At 36.7% G+C, this 22,992-nt stretch overlaps 1 protein-coding gene and 2 non-coding genes across 3 annotated transcripts; 2 read left to right on the plus strand and 1 right to left on the minus strand.

Annotated features, from left to right (window-relative positions):
- The first annotated feature begins 41 nt into the window (after positions 1-41).
- Positions 42-114, plus strand: TRNAV-UAC (transfer RNA valine (anticodon UAC)). The gene has a single exon. It is a non-coding gene; the product is annotated as a tRNA-Val (tRNA).
- Positions 115-1,378: 1,264 nt separating this feature from the next.
- On the plus strand, positions 1,379-1,451 carry TRNAV-UAC (transfer RNA valine (anticodon UAC)). Its single transcript has one exon. It is a non-coding gene; the product is annotated as a tRNA-Val (tRNA).
- Positions 1,452-5,768: 4,317 nt separating this feature from the next.
- On the minus strand, positions 5,769-20,006 carry itg (ITG-containing peptide). Its single transcript, XM_073081578.1, has 6 exons — positions 19,936-20,006; positions 18,379-18,526; positions 16,746-16,878; positions 8,025-8,132; positions 7,348-7,484; positions 5,769-5,935 (listed from the first exon to the last, which is right to left on the minus strand). The coding sequence occupies exons 1-6, from the start codon at positions 19,941-19,943 to the stop codon at positions 5,816-5,818; spliced, it is 654 nt and encodes a 217-aa protein (XP_072937679.1). The 5' UTR covers positions 19,944-20,006; the 3' UTR covers positions 5,769-5,815.
- Positions 20,007-22,992: the final 2,986 nt, after the last annotated feature.

The following is a 22,992-nucleotide window of genomic DNA, read 5'->3' on the forward strand; positions in this document are numbered from 1 at the left end:
AACTTGTATTGGGTACTTATTTTTCAAAGCCTATCGTAACGGGTTCCGTGGTGTAGTGGTTATCACATCTGCTTTACACGCAGAAGGTCGCCAGTTCGATCCTGGCCGGAATCATAGTGCACTCGATTTATAAATTTTTGGAAATTATTATTTGTCAACATGTAAAAAAATTATATCTATATGAATTCTACTTTTTCTTTTACTAATTTTTTTAACTACATATTTTATTATTTACAATATTTACCGTATAAAAAAGAATAAAAATAATATATAAAACTGGTTTTAAAATAATTATGAAAAAATAATCTTATATATAAAATTCTCGTGTCACAATGTTAGTTACCGTACTCCTCCGAAACGGCTTTACCGATTTTCACCAAATTACATATGCATATTCAGTAGGTCTGAGAATCGGCTACTATCTATTTTTCATACCCCTAAGTGATAAGGGTTGTTCACCCTTAACATTTCTTTATTTATATGGCAACACAACGTTTGCCGGGTCAGCTAGTTTTATATAAAATATAGCCTATGTTACTCGTAGATAATGTAGCTTTCGAATGGTGAAAGAATTTTTAAAATCGGTCCAGCAGTTTTTGAGCCAATTCTTTACAACCAAACAAACAAACAAAGTTTTCCTTTATAATATTAGTGTAGATGTTTATAATTTTTAACGTAAGTATATAATGCACCGTCATTTTAAACCCCTATTCATCCAAAGTAAAGAAAGTATTCCGTAGAGTCGCAAAATGGATCATTCTACAACAAATATATAACTTAAACCTTATGGACATAGACATATAAACTGCAAAAATGGCGTAAAAGTGTTAATTTTCTATGTAAATGATACCCGATATATAAATAAGGTTAAGGATATGTGAATCAGTATGTAATGATTGATTGAAGAAGTTACTTTATCGAATATAAGTTAATTTTGTTCTGTTTCAAAATGGGTTTTAATTTTTGTGTTTTGTTGTTCATTGCTGTTTTTATTCAGGTTAGTACTGTTTTATTGCTATTAATGTATTACTGTCCCACTGCTGGGCGAGGGTCTCAGAATGAGGTCTTTAGCCCATAGGACTGCGCTAGCTAAGTTTCTTTAAATAAGAGTAGCAGACGAGCACGCAGTCCACCTGATGGTAAGTGGCTACTGTCGCCCATGGACATCTGTAATCAACCCCAGGTAAGATTAGAATTCTACCTGAGGTTAACCTCAGATCCGCTGCTGCTCTTGAGGACTAAGCTGGAACACCTCGCAAAAGTATGTTTCCCTTACCACACTCTTCAAACCAGAACACAGCCGCGCTTAAAGCTGCTGTTATGAGGCAGAAATACTATTATGATTGTACTGTATCTAAATTTTATAACACCGCCAACGCGTTCCGTGGTGTAGTGGTTATCACATCTGCTTTACACGCAGAAGGTCGCCAGTTCGATCCTGGCCGGAATCACGCTTAGTGCATGAAGTCCTTTTTTAATATATTTTTAAATAATAACTTAAATGATAATTATTATTTATTATATATTTATTTTACTTGTCTTTATTTATTTACTTTAAGTCTAACAATTCGCACTTGGCCATCGCGTGGGACTATGGCCTAATCCTTCTCATTGTGAGAGAAGAATCGTGCCCAGCAGTGGGACAGTAATGGGTTGTTGATGATGATGGTTAGAAAATACACTAAGACACTAAATTGTTTTTATCAAGCAGCTACCTATGTCTATCTTTTTGAAATTAGCAAATAAGTGCTAATTCATTATGTCTTAATATTTACTGCGTCCGGGTATCGAACCCGGATCTGTGCATTGATCGTAAATCATTCATAATTAATATACAATTAGAACCTCCCAAACTGGTACCTACATTTTATGTTACTGTATTTTTAGGGTTCCTTTTTCTATAATTATACGTAAACGATGAGGCAGACGGGCTACCTGATGGAAAGCAGTCGCCGTCGCCTATGGACATGTGCAACACCAGAAGAGTCGCCAATGCATCGCCGGCTTTGGAGGAAAGCTCTTTTTACACCTTTTTTGAAGGAAGCTCATTCCACATCTTGCTCGTCCGTGGCAAGAACGTCCGTGCAAACCGAACCGTGGAGGACCGCCACGAGTCCTTCACGTACCTTTGAAAACTTTTTAATATTTTTCTGGTATGCTGGTTTCTTCACGATGCTTTATTTCGCTGTTTAAGCAAGTGACAATTAATTTTTAATGCGTACATAACTTTGAAAAATTGCACCTTATCACTGAGGAAGAAAATGGAACACCTTGGATAATTGTCTCTCTTACCACATATTTTTCTCAAAATTGCGTTTTTTGGTTTCAGATGATCACCGCCCACTGGATCGGTGGCTACGGCTGGGGTTACCCCCGACCCCCTATCGTCTTTGGGGGTGGTTATGGATTCGGCTACGGGGGGTTCTATCGACCCCCACCCCCCGTGTTTTATCCGCCACCCCCGCCCTTCTTCGGTTGAATGGTCAAAATGTTTTCTGGAAAATATTGGAAATGAAAATATTGTAGTGTTATTTTTATTATGTTTAGGTTAAGTTAGTTTTATTGACATTATACTATAGTCGTTTATTATTGTGAGTTTATTATGAGTTTTTAGTATCATAATTATACTTTAATATTAATTATACTTTTATATTATTTTACACATCCAACATATACCATATCGATATATTTTTTAGATCAATTGATGATATTATAATATTTGAATAATTTAATTTAGGTATTATGCTATACGAAAAATATCCTAATATGAAAATTATACAGAAACGACGTGTGACGCGGACGAGGAGCTTTACAAAAGAATACGCCATCACCACGTTTCTATTTCAATTTTCGTGGCCCTCGGCTATAGGACCATTATAGGAGCATTGCCACCACACCTCGTCCGCGCCTTCCGTCGCTTCTATGCGACATAATTCCGTGAAATGGTTGCATGTTATTTAAATAATTCAAGAAATATAGTGAAATAAATTGCATTGTGTATATTAAAATATTTAATTTCATAGAAAAAGTATTTCCTTTTTAGCTTAAGCTAATTCTTATTTTCTGATACTGAAAGTCACGCTAATTCTAGCCCTATTTATCAAATGTCACGGAAATCTTGACAGGTTGGCGTGAAAAATAAAAATTCTTGAATAAGCCTTGAAAATTAATGTTAAAAAAATTTTACAGTTACAAAAGACCTTGTAAGCTTGATTTAAACGAGTTTTAATAGTGAGTGCTTTGTGGTTTTAAACATGCCAACTTTACTTAATTATCCCAAGAAATCCATATTTCGCCAAATTTTGTTTTTTTTTTTAATAATAAGTATAGGAGTAGCAGACGAGCATGCAATCCACGTAATGGTAAGTGGCTACTGCCGCCCCTGGACATCCCCTGATACCCTGGATATCATCCCCAGATAGGATAAGATATTAGATACTACTTGAGGTCGGCCACAGATGCGCCGCTACCCCTGAGGACTAAGCTGGAACGCCTCGGAAAAGTATGTCTCCCTTACCACACCCTTTAAACCGGAACACATCTGTGGTTAACACTGCTGTTATGAGGTAGAAATAGATGTGGCCGTGGTGCTACCGGAGTCGAACCGCAATGGGTTCTACCACCTTCAAAGTGCGGGTCGAACTTGCATAAGGTGCGTTCCGTATTATCAAGTTTTATTTTTTTTATTTTTAATATTATTGTTATCATGGCAGCTATAGGAGTATATGTGACTTGGAAATTTTTTAAATATTTTATTTTTAGTATTTATTTCTATAGGGGCTATCTAAAATAAAGTGTATTTCTATAATAGTTCAAGCGATAGAGCTCTGTGATAGAGGGACAAACAGGGGAGGCTTAGTAATAGCCCTTAAGGTTCTAAGGTTCTATTTTTACCTTGAGGTTACGAGACCCTAAAAAGGGCTAAGTTTTATTATAGTATAGGAGTAGCAGACGAGCGTGCAGTCTACTCGATATTAAGCAGCAGGTAGTAAGTAATATTAAATTAGTAGTCGATTATTTCATTAGAAATGTTCTTTACTACATTACTATGTAAGTAAGTATTGGAAAGAATAAAAAGACAAATCTGCGGATATGATTTATATATTTTAACACATATTATTTCAATACACATAGTTACAACATGATATCTTAAAAGTATTCTAACAACACATATATTAGTAAAACTGTTATATTAGGCCAGTTAACAACAAAAATAGAAAACCCATCTACAGAAGATATCTCATACCTTTAACAGTGTTAAATAATTTTGGCAGAAAAATATTTTATTTTTTATATAATCAGAAAATAGAGAGATCTTACGCTAGTTTCAAAAACAGTAGAAGAATCGCAAAAATGTTAATTATTTATTAATATTTTAATGATATGTTTCCTAGGCACCTAATAGTTGAGACTTAAATAAACGAAGCAAACCTTATTCTAGATCTAGGAAGTTCCTTACAATAATAATGATATGTTAATTATTTGTTTAACATCAATATTATTAATTTATAAATGCCTCAGCCAGTACGATATGTATTTGTTTCACCAAAGACTTAATTTTTTAAATTTTAAACCTATTTAATTTTAATTACGATCAAACATTAAATGCACTAGAATAAGTGATTATTACGACATTCATAAGATATTGAATAATTAATAATATTTATTATTAAAACATTATTTAATTAATGTCTAAAACTACACAGTAATCTCAAAAGTTAACTAAAATCATGTTCTACCAATTTATTTTATTTTTTGTTAATTTTTTTTGTCAAATCTATTTGAAATTAAGAGTAATAATCGGTAGCCGTTGTCCAAAGCAAATATTTCGGTTTGTGGTTTCGTTTGTTTTTTTGGAATTGTGACTACGGAATATAAAGTATTCATAATACCCGACACCCACACGTCCGTTCTCTACCGCGCTTCGAACGTAAATGGCGTGGCGTTACCCGGCGACCACCGAAGTAAACTTTATCCCCACCACTTCATTGTCAGTTATTTTTTTTAAAACATTCAATAGTTTTTCATATATTATTGATATATTTTATATCCCATAGTCATAATTCGAAGCAGAAAATATTACAACTTACATTTTTGGTGTATGAGTTACGTTCGTAAAATTTGAAGATGACATAACTTGTAATATTTCCTGCGTTAACTTTGTTAATAAAAATATTATAAACGCATTTAATAATGCATTGGTTATTGTATTGAATATTATTTTTATTAGCAAAGTATGATCAAGAGTTGTGAGTTTATTTCGAGAAACATCAAGATTTCGAAAACAACAGTTACAACAGTTGTCTGGCAACAACAGAACTTTTTGTTGACTAGTGTTGTTTTAATGCGTTCTGTGCATACTTTGCTTGGAACGAACGTCAACAACAATTCTCTAGCATTTATCGACAACTAACGACAATACACAATTTCCTTTGTGTGTGTCTGGTGTGTATTTATATCAAAGTATTCGAGCCACATATGTGTGTAAAACGAATTCAATCCCTACATCTTATACCAGTCACACTCCACCGCAGCCAGCTATGTTTATTCTTATACTTTTCAATGTGCGCATAAACACACGCATACAGCAATACACAACTGTATTCTACTTTTCTCTTTACCTTTACCTATGTGTGTGTGACTGGTGCTGATTTCTGTCGTTAGTTTCAATGTGTGCTATATTTATCTATCTATCTCCTTCTTTCTTATACGCTCCATTATCTTTTTGTTGATTTCGACTGGTGTTGATTTCTGTTGTCTAGCTTGTAGCTTCTCTTCTCTTCTTGTTTCTCGAAATAAAGCTGTAAATAACATATTAATGCATACGGTAGACACCGATGCGCTTCTCGCCGGCGGTGTGTTGAACGAACTCGCGGATCTGGTCAGTGGCCACCGGTCCAATGCAGACGAGAGGGTCCTTGAAGTACCCGCAACTCTGGAATAGAAGGGATAATGAAGATCCTTCTGTTTTTTATTGGAAATAACAAATTAGTCCATTTGATGGTAAGTGACTATAACCATGGATGTCTGTAATCAACCCTAGTTTAGATTCTTATCTGGCCGCACCATAAGGAATGAGTTGGATCGCCGCAGATAATAATGTGTTCCTTACTACAACCTTTAAACCAGAACACAGCTACAAACTGCTGTTATTCAGTGGTGTTTCGGTGGTTCCGAGGGTGTCAATCCACAAAAGGATCTACTGTCATCTTATATATAATTCAATTTATACATATACATAAAAAAAGAAAAAAAAATGTAGAGCATATTAAGCACCCAGAGACAAATAATAGAAAATTAAATACATAATTTAGATGTTTACTGATCAAGGAATCCGGAACATGAAAATAATACGGTGACATCTACAGCACGCGAAAACCTTTTTGAGAACATTATTGCTAATTGCGACCTTTACTTTATTTTTATTCACAAATTAAAATAAATTAACACGACTTCAAACGTGCTATTAAAAACAAAACAATAAACAAAGAGCCTATTCTTTTTCAAAACGAGTTTTTGGGAACAAATTGGAAACGGTTTTCGAACAAAGGAAATAAATACTGAAAACGTTTGCAAAAACAAGAATTTTTGATCAAAGAGAAATTGAATTGGTATTTGTTTATGCGCTTATTTGTAAGCGCTTTCTTGCTTCATATAAGCACACTTCTACAATATGTAAGCCATGTTCTATATATCCTAGACGGGATCGTTTAGAAAATAAGAATTGTTGATCAAAAGGAAATTGAATTGGCATTTGTTTGGAGACTCCTGATATAGGGCTCTTCAAAACAGATGTAAAAAGGGCTCTCCTCCAAAGCCGGCGATGCATTGGCGACTCCTGTGGTGTTGCAAATGTGCATAGGCGATGGTGACTGCTTTCAATCAGGTAGCCCGTCTGCCTCATCGTTTAGTTGTAATTTTAAAAAACATTGTAAGGGTTTCGTTGCTTCATATAAGCATACATCTATATTAATGTAAGTCACGTGCTATACAGGGTGAATTTTTAAAACGGGCCTTTAGGGCCAAATTCGAAACTATAAGGATTAGCGAAAAATGCTGAAAGGAGTTACGAGGCCGATTTTGATAAAAACTAAAACTGCATCATTAGTTTTTTAAAATATTTTTTCCTTAGCCGGGAATGGAACGAGTTCATTTTGAAAAAAATTACACCTCTATATTATTCCACAATCTGATAGTGTCGCTTATAAGGATCAAATTCTGGGAAGTAATGTTATGTGACAAATGAAAGGAAAAGCCTCAATTTTAAGAAAATACATATTTTTTCACCACCTCAAATGACTGCCACCAATCGTATCAGCTCAAAGCCACTTTCTCCTAAGTACTCACCTTCCTAGGCTTCTGGCGGTGGCGACGCACCAGCACACAGCAGAGACCACGGGTGACGTCACACTCGTTGGAGGTGGCACAGTCCTCGTTGTACTGCTTGCGACCGGCGGTGGGCGGGCGGCACACGTGCATCTCACCTAGGGCGGGAGAATTCAATTTAGCTCCAAAGATTGTTTATCTTTTAACCGATGAAGCTGTTCATTCATTTTTTCAACCATCGTCAACTTTTTACTGTATATCTGCTGGGGACGGGTCTTCTCTCAGAGTGAGAGGAGTTAGTCCACCGCGGACTTCACATACTTTTGAGAACTATTATGGAAGTCTCTAATGTGCACGCGAAGATGGTTCACGTTCACTATTTAACATTTATAATTAATCAGTTACGATAATTCATTTTAAAAAGTTTGAGGTGGGTTGATGAAATTTCAACATCCGATCCCCCGATAAAGGCTATCAATATAACGCTTTTTACACTCGTAACCCATTTATTTTTTCGTGTTTTATCTATGCAAAGGAAACACATAAAGACGAATACACGAACACCAAGACCCAGGAATCAAAACTCATCATTTGGATATTTGTCTCGCCGGGGGACGAACCCGGAATCTGTATCAGACCGTATGGTTGCTCCACTACGTCCACTGCTCTCTCTGCTAAAACCTGCTACGCCCACAAACCTGGCACAACTTCCTCGCAGACCAGCCCAGCATCACATTGGTTCTCGCGGTTGCAGATCTCTCCTAGCTTGCGCCCGGCGAACGCTGGCAGGCAACGTCCTCCTTCCTCTGTTGACAAGATATGGTTTAAGATTGGGCTGGATGGATCCGGATTCGACTGGACCGGGGTCGGGTCAAACCGGATCGGATCGGAATGGACCGGTTCAAACCAGTTCGGACTGGATCGGATATGAACGGACCGGACTAATAAGATTGAATCGGACCATTAACCTTAGTATGATATTTTACATTTTGACAAAAATATCTGTTATTGTTTTTGTTTACGTATTTCCCATATATTTTCAATCAGTTCCGATACAATCCACAAGGGGAGCTGATTGGAAATGTATGGGCAAATACGTAAACAAATACTAGAACAGTCATTTTTGTAAAAACGTAAAAACTCATACTAAGGGTACAGACTAATCGGTCCAGATAAAACTGAACCCGTTATATAACCGGATATAACGGTTTACTTAAATTGGACCGGATCAGACTGGATTAGACCGGAACGGACCGGATTGGACCTGTTTGGATTGGATTGGCCCGAATCGGAAAGTATTAGGACGGACCACTCCGAAATTTAAATCAGACGAAAATATCTGTATTAAAAGTAGATTGGTAATACAATAAGTGTTTAACTTAGCGGTAAACTGGTGGTGGTGTCTCCCCAACATTATATCTATTTCTATCCTAGTTGGTTATAGATGTTCAGTATAAAAACTAGCAATTATTATAAAAATAAAATTCCCGACTAAAAGATTTCTGTTACGTTCAAAATTAAGACGAACCCAACGTATACTTATATTTTAAAATCCGTCCTGTACCCTTACCATGAGTTTTTACTTTTTGACAAATATGACTGTTTTGGTATTTGTTTACGTATTGGCCTATACAATATTCAAGTTCTGACACAATCCGCTAGGAGCGCTGATTGGAAATAGTATGGGCAAATACGTAAACAAATACCAAAACAGTAATATTTGTCAAAACGTCAAAACTCCTGGTAAGGGTACAGTTATTTGCGCTGCAACGCGTGCCAAAGAATGAGACTAACCTACGCTCGAAAAACATTACCCTCCACTGATATAATAAATATATATATTTTTTTTATAATAAAGGAGTAGGAGACAAGCATGCATTACACCTGATGGTTAGTGGCTACTGCCGCCCACGGACATCTGTAATCAACCCCAGATAGGATTATATATTCCCACCTGAGGTCGGCCACAGATGCGCCGCTACTCCTGAGGACTAAGCTGGAACGCCTCGGATAAGTATGCCTCCTTTACCACACCCTTCAAAACGTAACACAGCAGCGCCTAACACTGCTGTTATTAGGTAGAAATAGGTTTGGCGGTGGTGCCGCCGGAGTCGAACCACAAATGGTTCTAACAGCTTTAAATGAATTATTTATTCACAATTTAACTTACAATATCTTTGTAGATCTAAATCTACCTTACCCTTCTGAAGAACTTCAATTAGATTGTGAAATCCGAGAATCTTGATCGTTCTCGGGAGAAAATTAAATGAAATACCAAAGGAATCCCTTTTAAAGGTCCTTTAAGTTCGTAATAATATTGAGAGAGTTATCTTAAATAAAGGTTTATTTAAGGTCCTTTGAAGATGGGTTAGTACATTCTGTGAGTAATAATGGAGAATTCGGGTTTGAAGGTATTAAACCTTTGGGGAATTATAGTCGTCGTCAACCCATTACTTCTACCAGTTTAGTTCTCAGAGGTAGCGGCACATCTGTGGTCAACCGCATGTAGGAATTTAATCTTATCTCGAGATCATAACAGATGTCCATGGACGGCAATAGCCTTATTTGGTGGACTGCATGCTCGTCTGCTACTTCTATATTATCTACACTAATATTGTAAAGAGGAAAACTTTGTTTGTTTGTTTGTTTGTTGTAATGAATAGACTCAAAAACTACTGGACCGATTTTAAAAATTCTTTCACCATTCGAAAGCTACATTATCCACGAGTAACATATGTAACATATTTATTTTATATGAAATATATTTGATAAATAGATTTTGAGGCAGTACAAAGTTTGCCGGGTCAGCTAGTAAAAAATAAAGTCAAACGCTCTTTCCACACATTTGAATACGGTTTGGCGAATACGTGCGCGGAATTTTACAAATCTGCACAAAAGTCGTGTCTGAGTCGTAAAGTGTAAAGTCCAATTTACTTTCATCCCATTTCACACATTTTACGTCGTGTGTTCAAATGAAGCATATTAATTCTAATTCTGAATTCAGATGAAATTTTGTGAGAATGTGTTCATTTGTTTTAATCTTTTTTGTTCGCACTTATATGCTTTATCTTTGTGAGGTACATTTAGTAATTTTGTCCTATCATTACAGAGCTTATTTAGAGTTGTTTTATGAGACTGATATTTTTACACTCTTTATATTAGCTTCACTTGTATGTTTGTCAGTGAGTAACTCCTTATCCTGCATGTATGAAAGAATGAAACAGAATACCGAAAGCTTTTTAGTTGATTTTATTATACAAGCGTGTTTTTTAGTTTTTGAACTATATTTATTTTAAAATATAGAAGTTGCAAAGGAGTATGTCCATCTGATGGTAAGCTGCCGCCCATTGACATCTGTGTCGGACAACTGATAAGAAGACAGTCTACCTGAGGTGACTAAGCTGAAATGCCTAGGAAATTTATAACTTCGTTAACACCCTGTTAAAACTCCGTTAACATCCGTTATGAAGATGGTAGTTCCCTTTGTGGTTCGACTCCGGCAGCACCACCGCCACACCTATTTCTACCTAATAACAGCAGTGTTAAGCGCTGCTGTGTTCCGGTTTGAAGAGTGTGGTAAGGGAGACAGACTTTTCCGAGGCGTCCCAGCTTAGTCCTCAGGGGTAGCGGCGCATCTGTGGCCGACCTCAGGTAGGAATATCTAATCCTATCTGGGGTTGATTACAGATGTCCATGGGCGGCAGTAGCCACTTACCATCAGGTGGACTGCATGCTCGTCTGCTACTCTTATAAAAAAAACCCCTACAAACCAGAACACAGCAGCCCTTCAGACTAGTGATGATAATTTTTTTTATAATATAAGAGTAGCAGACGAGCATGCAGTCCACCTGAGGTAAGTAGCTATTGTTGCATAGACATCCCATCCATTCCATAGACATCTGCAATCAACCCTGTAGTGTTTGTATAATGACTATTAACTAAAGTACAGCACAGCTGTAAACACTGTCTCGTGCTCACGGTGTGGCGAGGCGCGCGGCGTCAGTATCGCGTGAGCTAAGGGCGAGAGCGGACGGCCGCCTGCGCACATAGTGAGTGGTCGAGCCAGTGCATCACGAGAATAGTAGTACATATACTACAAACCCCATATAAGATTTGACTCCTACCTGAGGTCGACCACAGATACGTCACTACCCTTGAGGACTAAACTGAAATACGGAAAAGTATGTCTCCCTTTCCACACCAGATAAAGGAGATAGGTAGATAAAATTCTATTAATAATACAGGTACATTAGATAAAACACTGGTAGTCTTTCGTGGTTCGACTCCGGCGGCACCACCGCCACACCTATTTCTATTAAAACAGCATTGTTAAACGCTGCTATGTGCTAAGCAGTGATAGCCTAGTGGTTAAGAAACTCGACTCTTCATCGAGGTGTCCGAGGGCCAAATCCTAGGCGTGCCTCTAACATAATTTATCAAAGTTATGTGCGTATTAGAAATTAATTATCACAAGTTGAAACAGTGAAGGAAAACATTGTGAGGAAACCTGCATACCTGACAGATCTTAAAAAAATGTTTTCAAAGGTATGTGAAGTCTACCAATTCGCACTTGTCCAGCGCGGTGGACTATGACCTAATCCTTTTCATTCTGAGAGGAGACCCGTGCCCAGCAGTGGGACAGCAATGAGTAGATGATGATGGTGTGCTAGTTTTAAAGGTGTGGTAAGAGTGAGACACATACAACGTTCCAACTTAATCCTTGTGAGTAGCAGTGCATATATAGCCACAAACATATAAACAAAAGTTCTTAATGATATAACATAATTCATACTTAGACGAAAGTTATGTATATGGGCCAACTTATGAATAATTAAGTTACTCAGCCCTCCGTATGTTCCTGGCTTTGTAAGCTAAGGGCTTTCAACTTTGAAATAATTAAATTACTGCCTTACGTATGTATCATAAGAATAATTGAGATAAGTTTGAAGGTAGAACCATTAGTGGTTCGACTCCGGGAGCACCCCTATTTCTGCCTAATAATAGCAGCGTGCTGCTGTGGTGGTTTGAAGGGCCACACCCTACTTAAGGCCGACATACTTTTTCGAGGCGTTCCAGCTTAGTCCTCAGGTCCTCAGGTAGAAATTTAATCCTTTCTGGGGTTGATTATAGATGTCCATGGGCGGCAGTAGCCACTTACCATCTGGTGGACTATTCTTCTGCTACTCATCTATACTAATATTATAAAGAGGAAAACTTTGTTTGTTTGTTTGATTGTAATGAATAGTCTCAAAGACTACTGGACCGATGTTAAAAAATTTTTCACCATTCGAAAGCTACATTACCCACGAGTAACATAGGCTATATTTACATACAAACATAGGCTATATATAACGAAGCCACAGGCAAAGCTTGTCTAATAAGTATAGATACTTTTAGTTCTGGGTAAAAGATTCAAATAGATAAGAAACATTTCCTAATTAATATCTTTTAGGTCAGGAAACAAACATTGTTAATTAATTAAGGTTAACGAACCCACCCTTATAACTACTTAGTTAATTAAAACCTGATAAAATACTTCAGGATACAGGGAATTTCTGTAAAGTTACAGTTTTCATATAAATATCATCATCTACCCTTTACTGTCCCACTGCTGGGCACGGGACTATTCTCGGAATGATAAGGATTAGGTTATAGTCCACCGCGCTAGTCTAGTGCGTATTGGTAGACTTCACATACCTTTGACATCTTTTTGCTTAAAGTGTTAAAAATGTAAACTCGCAATATGTACATCTGTACAGATGTACATATTGCGTAAAAACTCATGGTAAGGGTACCCTTACCATGAGTTTTTACGTTTTGACAAATATAACTGTTTTGGTATTTGTTTACGTATTTGCCTATACAATTTCCAATCAGCGCCCCTAGCGGATTGTATCAGAACTATAGTGTCAGTAACGTAACATTAAATGTCTAAATTGACAAAATGGCGCTTTATGTTTTGTCTCTCTTTTTTCCGAACATGTGAGGCAGACAAAACGACTTGAGCACTTACTGATAGTTACGTTTACTCAGTCTACTGAAGCAAACGGAACAGAATAATGGATTGAGTAAACGTAAAGTAAAATTGTGGGATGTTTTGAAAACTCATGGTAAGGGTACTCTAACCAACTCCATATATAATAGGTTCTACCTGAAGCCGATCACATGCCACGTAAGGACTAAGGTTGCCTTATATGTAGGTCAGTACACACCCTTCCACCGAAATGCAGAACTGTTTCACGCTAGAAATAGGTGTGACAGTGGTACCTCCTCGGTTGAAACTTAGTGTTTTTACCATATTTTTTATAATATAGGAGTAGCAGACGAGCATGCAGTCCACCTGATGGTAAGTGGCTAGTGCCGCCCTGACCAACCTGAGGTCGGCCACAGATGCGCCGCTACCTGAGGACTAAGCTGGAACGCCTCGGAAAAGTCTGTCTCCCTTACCACACCCAAATCACCATCTCTCCTATTTATAAAAGTTTTTTTTATAATGCTGAAGGAGTTAACGAGCATGCAGTCTCATGGTAAGTGGCTACTGCCGCCAATGGACATCTGTAATCAATCCCAGATAGGATTAGATATTCCTACCTTAGGTCGGCCGCAGATGCGCCGATGCCCGGACTAAGCTGGAACGCCTCGAAATAGTCTGTCTCCCTTACCTCACCCTTCAAACCAAAACACAGCAGCTAACACTGCTGTTATTAGGCAGAAACAGGTGTCGCGGTGGCGCCGACGTCGAAGCACAAAGAGGTCTACTTATAAATTAATAAGTATTATAGTTCTAATATCTATATACAAAGCGGTAGGCAAATACTAGTTTAAACATTCTGAAATTATTTCTATAAAACCTTTTTCTATAAACACTGTATTTTCCAAGAAAATCCGAATGGAATTGCTTTTATAGTTTTCGGAACCAAGTATCTTATTCCCTAGAGTAAAATGAAACTGTAAGAAATACAATAGAATAAAAATAACATTACGTTTTCGAAATACTTTCAGAAGAGCTGGAACTACGAGTCTCTAGGGATAAACGTCTCCTACCATGTATAACTCACGTTTATGACTTAAACTCATTCGTAAGTCACTTTTTGAAGTCGTAATTGTTACTTAACTACATGTAGATTATTCTTCAATAAATGTATTGTTGAGGTTAAGCCTGTAAATTATATGTTGATAAATCAATACGTCAGATAATCGTCTTGTACCATGTATACCTCACTTTTATGACTTATACTTGATGTTAGGTCACTTTTAGGAGTCGTATTCGTTACTCAACTACATATTACCAGTGGAACCTTGTTTGCAAGATTTATAAATATAAAATTACTGTGCGGTGGTTCGACTCTGTGGTACGATGACGGAGGCACCGCCACATCTATTTCTGTCCAATAATAGAAGTGTGAAATGCTGCTGTGTTCTAGTTAAAAAGATGTGATAAGGGAGGTATATTTGTCCGAGGCTCCAAATTACTCCTTAGGTTTGGAAAGCCATCCGTGCCCGACCTCAGATGGGACTGCATACTTATCTAGAGTTGATCGAAGATTACCACACGGCATCATCATCGTCATCAACCCTTTACTGTCCCACTGCTGAGCACGGGTCTCCTCTCATAATGAGAAGGATCAGGCCATAGTCCACCGCGCTTGTCAAGTTCGTATTGGTATACTTCACATACCATTGAGATTTTTTTTATAAATCTCTCAGGTATGCAGGTTTTCTCACTATGTTTTGCTTCATCGTTTAGCAAGTGATACTAAACTTCTAATACACTCATATCTTTGAAAAAATTGCCGTATCTGGGATTTAAATCGTTAACCCAACGATAAGAGGCCGAGTTTCTTAATAACTAGGGATCACCACATCATACATATTGATAGCGAATTCTTGCAAAGTAGTTGTTATCCTAACTTTGTACTTCACGTTTCAAATGCCTCTAATTTAAATCCACAACCAATTCTCATTAACAGTGACGACGTGAATAAACAAGGCCGTTAATTTATTCATTATCATTTCGTCACAAAGGAAAATTGTAATGGAATTGAAATTTTAATTCATTACTTAATTTTCCATTTCAGTAATAAGTATGAGCAATTACTTTGTCAGCTTGTATTTGATATTTGATATCTGGCTTTAATTTCATGAAGTGGTTTTCAAAATTAGGAAATTTCTGTACACAAGGGGTTTGGATAAAGTTCAATATAATGAAATTTGTAATTTGTTATTGTGATATTTTTTTAATATATTGAGCATGCAGTTCACCTTATGGTAGATAAACTGCCAGCCATGGATATCTGTAACCAAATGCATAAAGAATTGGGGTTCTACATGAAGCTTAAAAAAGCCTCTTTTGGGGACTAAAATAGTCGCCTCATGTGTAAGTCAACGGTATACACACTCTCACATCAAAAGTGAGAAACGATCGAAATCCAATGGTAGCGACGGCATTTCAATCTATTTTCATAAGTGAGAACTGATCGAGTTACTACGACTAGTAACGCACAATCCTAAATTCTATTAGAGGCTATATTTCGTGAAATGCTTTTCTAATGGATATATGCGTCATATAAATTTATAAATCACAGTTGTTATATTATTCAATCAATACTATAACGTGAAACATCTTTATTTATATGTTATCTCAAACCCTTCTGAGAAACGATCGAGTTTCAATGTTAGCTACACTATTTTAATCTTCAAAAAGTGAGAACTGATCGAATTGTCATAGTAACGCAATCCTAAATTCCATTACAGGGTATATCTCGCAAAGTGCCTCTAATGGTTATAGGCACACTCCATGTTTCACGAAATTGCCTTACAGTGCCTATATCACGCTTATGTTAACACACCTGGGACTTTTAGAAGCTTTTAGTAAAGTTATGAGTAAAGTTAGATATTATGAAGTTTTGACAGTTTTTGCGCCTTACATTATCTTATGTAAGTAGCTTGACTATGAAGCTTATGAAAAATTCAACCTATTTCTATATTACTAAGTACAAAGTAATTTTAGCGCATTTTTATATGAGTACATAATATACAATTTTTCATACAAATAGTTTTTTATAGAGACACAGTGAACGAGCATGGAATCCATCTATGTGGCTATTGTCGCCCATGAACATTATAATTAACCTCAGATACGATTAGAGGTCTATCTAAGGTTGGCCTTAGATGCATTGCTTCCCCTGCCCAAGTTAGAACGCCGAAGTGAAAACGTGTTGTTATAATGCAGAAATAGATGAGACGTCGGTCTCTTGGAGTCAAATCACAAACGGTTCTCCTTCTAAATCTCGACCAAAACTGCATCTTGAAGATGGGCAAACTTCATTCTCGTAAAGCCCACGCTTAAAACTTAATTCCGAAGATTTGTGACATTGAGATCCTACCACACGAGGTTGAAACATTACGTCAGCACTCACCTGTCTCTAAGCAAAGCAGTCCGCGGCAGCAGTCTCCGTTGATAGCGCAGGGGGCGCTGTAGCAGTGGGTGTCTTCGGCGTCCTCTATGCGGTTGCCTTCGAGAGCCTCAGCGTATACCTCTTCAGGTTCGATCTAGGAGAAAATGCTTGTTGTTAGCAATACTCGTTTGATGTCATTTGTGTTCCCATATAAATAATAAAATGTTAAGGTACACCCTTATCACTTAGGGGTATGAAAAATAGATAGTAGCCGATTCTCAGACCTACTGAATATGCATATAAAATTTGGTGAAAATCGGTAAAGCCGTTGCGGAGGAGTACGGTAACTAACACTGTGATACGAGATTTTTATATATAAGATTATTCTATTATGTACATAATCAAAATGTTTTCCTCAGTAATTATTAGTTGAAAAAATACTATGGCAAAATTTACCAATGCCCAATGGCTGGACAAAATTATATTAAGCCAAGATTAAGAAAAATATTATCAGTATAAATACGGGTTCAAAAATAATCAAGCTATCGTCTATTATAGAAGACCTAGATATAAAATATCAATGGACAAGGATCAATGGACCGGATAGATTGATGCCCGCAGCCATTACGGGTCACTTAATATTATTACGTGACCTTTTGATGTTTTGAAAAAAATAGGTGAATGGATCTAAATATAAATAAAATGGTGAGGGCTTGGTCGCTATTATAATACCCCTTAATACTCGTTAATAAGATTGAAGCTGCAATTGAGCATGGTGGTAACGCCACTGCCACTTATGGACATCCATGATAAACCCTAGATAAGATTAGATTCTTACCAGTCGGTCACAGATTCATTGCTACCCCTGATGATTAAATTGGAACCCTCCGGATAAGTATGTCTCCTCTAACACAACCTTCAAAGCGGATCACTGCTGTTATACGGTAACAGAAATAGGCGTGGCAATTCTATATATCATTTTTTTGGTGGGAAACCTTCAAAGGAGCCCGGTGCCGTGGGAGCGCCGCACGGTTTTATGGGATAATTCTATATGTCTGGCTTCATATTTGTCTACATACAAATTTATAAGGATTGCATCTTATCTGTCTACTAATTTATAATTATTATTTGTCTGTTTATTTGACCGTCTTACTTTTTTGTCAGTGATTTTTAAGTTTATCAGTTGCTTTGTCTGACTGTTTCTATATCTGAATGCCTGTTTTATTGTATATATGTCTGTATGTCTCTTATCATGCTTGTTTCTTTGTTTATCAGTCTGTTTTTAATCCACCTATTTCTTTGTCTTATTTTCGGTCTGTTCTTGACCTATACATCTACACGAGTCAATTTCTGATTTAATAGGATTTCAACTAGGCGTGTCTGTTTCTTTGTTTGTCAGTGTATTTTTTATCTGTCCATCCGTTTCTTTCTTTGTAAGTTTCATTCTTTGTTTGTCTGTCTATCTCTTCGTTTGTGTGTCTATTTCTTTATATGTGATACTGTTTTTGTCTGCCTGTCTGTCCCTTTGTCTGTATGTATGTATGTTTGTATGTTTATCCGTTTTTAGCTCATTTATTTCCTTGTCTATCTGTACTAGTTAATTCCCAATTTCACAGAAAAGTAACTCAAGATTAATAAGGGGCATAAAACCTACCTGGCCGTAAGGGTAGTGGCGGTAGGGCGACCTGCCGTACCCCAGGTTGGCGAGCATGTCAGAGCTGAAGCGGTTGAAGAGCCCACCCCACGCGTGGGCAGCACCCAGGCACGAGAGCACGAGCACCGCGCTGAACGCCATGTTGATGCTGCAAGGAAGATCGGTTCTGCTGCACTTGTTTTTTACTTTGTTTGATAAGTAGCTAAGAAGTTATAGGTGTTTTTTAGAAGATTGAAACAGTAAAGGGGCATGTAGCCCACCTGATGGTAAGTGCTCATTGCTGCCTAAGAGAATGTCTTTGAGAATGGTTTTACATTTCTAAATTTTTTTTTGGAAATGTACAATTTTTTCAGAAAGTAAGAATTTTGCCTCGCTAAAGTATAAAAATACTCATTTATAAGATAATATAGGACAACGATGACATATGTCCTAATATTAATAATAATAATGTAAGTTCTCGTAATTATTTTCTGTAACACATTTTTTTGTTACGTAAATTCTTAAAGTAACATTTAAATTAAAATGTCTTAAACATTTAATCCCCTTGAAGTCGACTGATATTCTGTCTTTCAAAAGAATTTTTCAAAAATGTATAATAGCTCTTAATAACGCCTCGCGGAAAACGAAAGCCGTAAAAGCCCAATTAGCCTGAAGCGTGAGATTTAATTTATTTTCTGAACGAAAAATGTTCTGAAAAGGTGGCACAATTTCAGGCAAAAAGTGTAGTAGCTTTAGATGAGTTGTTGTTGATTATTGTCCCACTGCTGGGCTTGTATTATCTTTTTCTTTTAAACATGTGATAAATTGGGATAATTTCGAGTATTTTTTTAATGTAGGGTTTTTTAAAAGTAAGTTTAAAATCAACAGTCAATACAGCATGGCCGATTTGATTTTTCCCAATTTTTTTTTTAAGTAAGTTGCCATTTTATGGATTTTTAATCATAAGTTAAAAATTGCGACAATAAGAAAATTTCATGATTTTGGACACGCATTTTTTTATTAAATATCTCATATCTAGCTTTTTCTAGCCCACGGCTGGGCACGATTTACTCTTGAATATGGTATTGCGTAATTATTCGCATAAATAAAAATTATAACATATTTCAAAAGCATTTACACATATGTCGTATTTAAAATAAATAAGTATCCTTTAAATAAATTTATGTAAATAAAAAATAAAGAGAATGCAACAAAGAAAGTGTACCACTAACCATAACTGAATATATATTTTTATTAACTTATAAACTAACTAAAAAACTTCAGGTGATCATTTATACTATATTATTTCAGTTATGTAAAAATATTTTTTAAATAATCTTAAATTAAAAAATATTTGAAAATTGTTGCATGAAAAATTAAGAGCTCTAATTATTATTAGATATTAAACCCTTCTATTAAGGTTCCGGGAATTATGAGTACCCCACTTTATGGCTATTGTGCATTTAGACCCAAAAGAATCCTATATTTACACAATATACTCATTTATAAAACAAAAATATTTTACACGTGTGATAATATTAAAAGGTAAGTGAAGGTTCAACCCTTAAGAGAACTTACCAAGACATGGTGTTTTCGGCAGCTCGCCTGATATCCGACTGGCGGTTCCCGATCTATACCCAGAGCTTTAGTGCGCATGAATGGGGGCTTTGTAAGGGTGCGTTTACGTTGACGGGAATTATGTTGCGATTGTGATGCGATTGATTTGCGTTTTGACGTCATGACGCTCATGTTGACGCTGACGCTTACGCTGTTTGACGCTGATATGACGTGGATAATGACGCTGCCGCTGACTATGATACTAATGCTGATTCTAACGTTGACGCCTGTCAATTTTATTGATAATATAAGGTCCAAAGCTGCTAAACAAAAGAAGAAAACTAACTACAAAATAAGAAAAAAAGAGTAGCATATACTGAACTGTTTGCTTATTGTTATATTGCATTTTTCACAATGCTGTCCTTATTAATATAAAAAGCCATATAAAATATAAATAAAAAAACATGAAATTATAATTTTATATAAAGTCGGATAGGTTACTTTAGGTTTAAGGACAGTTGCGAACAGGTATTATGTATGAAACATTTTTATAAAAGTAGAATAATAGCAAGCATACTGTAAATCTGATTATTAGTGGCTAATTTTGGATGAAAATCTGTAATCAATTACATATATAAATAACAGTGAAGTTTTAATTGATGTGGGCCACATTATTGTTATCCTTGAGAATTGAGAAGATGGAATGCCATAGGTCTGATTTTACCACACCCTCAAACGTATTTCAGTTCATTTCAACGCTACACTGCTATTATTCTATTTACTAATCTATGTAAAACACAAATAGATGTGGTGTCGATGCCTCAAGAGTCGAACTACGTAGAGTACTGTAAAATTAATATTTTTATTTTATACTAGCTGTGCCCCGCGGTTTCACCCGCTTTAAAAAGAAATGAAACAATATGCATAACATAAAATATAAGTAGCCTAAGTTACTTATACATCAGCTACCTGTCAGTAAAAGTCTCATCAATATCGGTCCAGCCAGTTCAGAAATAAGCCAGAACAAACCGACAGACAGACAAAAATTGTAAAAAAAATATTTTGGTGTATGTACCGTATGTATATTCATTTGCATGTAGTAAAAAGCGGTTATTTCAATATTAAAAACAGACATTCCAATTTTATTTATATGTAAAGATGAAGTCGCACGTATCCTAATGGCTGTGAACGCACCCTACCCCCTCCGGAACCACCCCTACAGCCATCCTCCGGAAGTAAACTGCTTTTTTATACTTAGGTATTATAATTATTCCGTTCCAAGAATCAAAGAAAATTTACTTTTTCTAGGAAAATATTTGTTATTCAAATAGCTTTTTATTTCGGTAGCTCTAAGAAATAGTATATTATTTAGAACTTAGGTACTTATATGGAAATATGTGTTATAGGACAAAGGTTAATCCCTTGGAGTCGTTTGTATCAAAATTATTTACGTCCCGAATTATTTTTGACTGCTTTCTTTGGAAAATATTAATATTACAAGTTGGTAGAACTCTCTGTGGTTCGACTCCTGCGGCCCCACCGCCACACCTATTTCTGCTTCATAACAGCAGCGTTAAGCGCTGCTGTATTCTGGTTTGAAGGGTGTGGTAAGGTAACTTTTCCGAGGCATTCAGGTTTAGTCCTCAGGGGTAGCGGCGCAACTGTATCCGATTTCAAGTAGGAATCTAACCTAATCTATGATTACAGTCTGACAATAAGGTGGACTGCATGCTCGTATGCTACTCCTATTAAAGAATTCAAATATGACGTCATATTTCATCATTTTAATATTAAAATTGTGACGTCACAATGGTCATAATGTTATGTCGATCGCAAATGCGTCATAAAAGGGTGAGGCGTCTATCAAGGTGACAAGTTTGAAGAATATTACATGAAGATCATTTTCATATTTTTCTCACCCCAGTCAGACATGAATGAGTACCTGCGGGTGAGATGGGGTGAGAGGGGTGAGGTGGGGTGAGCGTTTGGGGTGTCACCCGCTATGGACGTCATTCACTAAATGGATACGCAAACCTTTATAACGAAGGGTTTTAGTTCTTTTCTAAGGTGCTAAGTGAGGGCGACATTTTCTTGATTATACAAAGGGATGAAAGATTTTGGTGTAATAATAGAATCGGGTTGTCTGTCTGTGCTAGGTAATTGTCTTTGTTTTTGTGTAATAGGAATCAAAAGGCAAATTATTTTAATGTAAAAATATTTTGAAAGGATTATAGAAATGACCCAATTAAGGTGGTAGAACCCACTGTGTCGACTCTGGCGGCTCCACCGCCACACCTATTTGTGTTATAACAGCAGTGTTAAGCGCTGTTGTGTTCTGGTTTGAAGGGTGTGGTAAGGGAGGCGTACCGGCTTAGTCTTCAGGGGTAGCGGCGCATTTTTTTTCGACCTCAGGTAGAAATATCTTATCCTATCGGGGTTGATTACAGATGTCCATTAGCGGCAGTAGCCACTTAACATCAGGTGGACATGCTTGTCTGCTACTCATATATTATAAAAAAAATATTACATAAATTTATGGTTAATTATATTTCCAATAAAATAAAAGAATAAGTATTGCAGTCGGCTATGTTGTTTGAAATGCTAATAGGAGCGAATGACGTCATGCCTCACCGCGTGTACTTTTTATGCAGTGTTGAAGTGTGACGTCACAGAGGACTATGAGGTTTGCGAGCGTTTTTAAAATGAGTAGAAAATATATTATTTATACAATGATTATGTTATTGTCCCAGTAATATGATTTTTCGAGACACCTCTGTCTATTTACATTATAGAAAGGAATAATGATGAAGGTGATAGAACCCTTTGTGGTTCGACTCCGGCGGCACCACCGCCACACCTATTTCTACCTAATAACAGCAGTGTTAGGCGCTGCTGTGTTCCGGTTTGAAGGGAGACAGACCGACGCGTTCCAGCTTAGTCCTCAGGGGTAGCGGCGCATCTGTGGCCGAACTCAGGTAGGAATATCTAATCCTATCTGGGGTTGATTACAGATGTCCATGGGCGGCAGTAGCCACTTACCATCAGGTGGTCTGCATGGTCGTCTGCTACTCTTATATT

Source organism: Epargyreus clarus, unplaced genomic scaffold (assembly GCF_041222505.1).
Source record: "Epargyreus clarus isolate Ecla_fem2 unplaced genomic scaffold, WU_Ecla_fem_2.2 ptg000016l, whole genome shotgun sequence".
NCBI classification, from domain to species: Eukaryota; Metazoa; Arthropoda; class Insecta; order Lepidoptera; family Hesperiidae; genus Epargyreus; species Epargyreus clarus.

What these genes read in the sequence shown, in the direction of transcription:
- itg (XM_073081578.1), bottom strand. An exon ending in GCCACTACCCTTACGGCCAG is followed by an intron (nt 16,879 to 18,378) that starts GTAGGTTTTATG and finishes ATTTTCTCCTAG; the next exon opens with ATCGAACCTGAAGAGGTATA. An exon ending in ACCGCCAGAAGCCTAGGAAG is followed by an intron (nt 5,936 to 7,347) that starts GTGAGTACTTAG and finishes CTTCTATTCCAG; the next exon opens with AGTTGCGGGTACTTCAAGGA.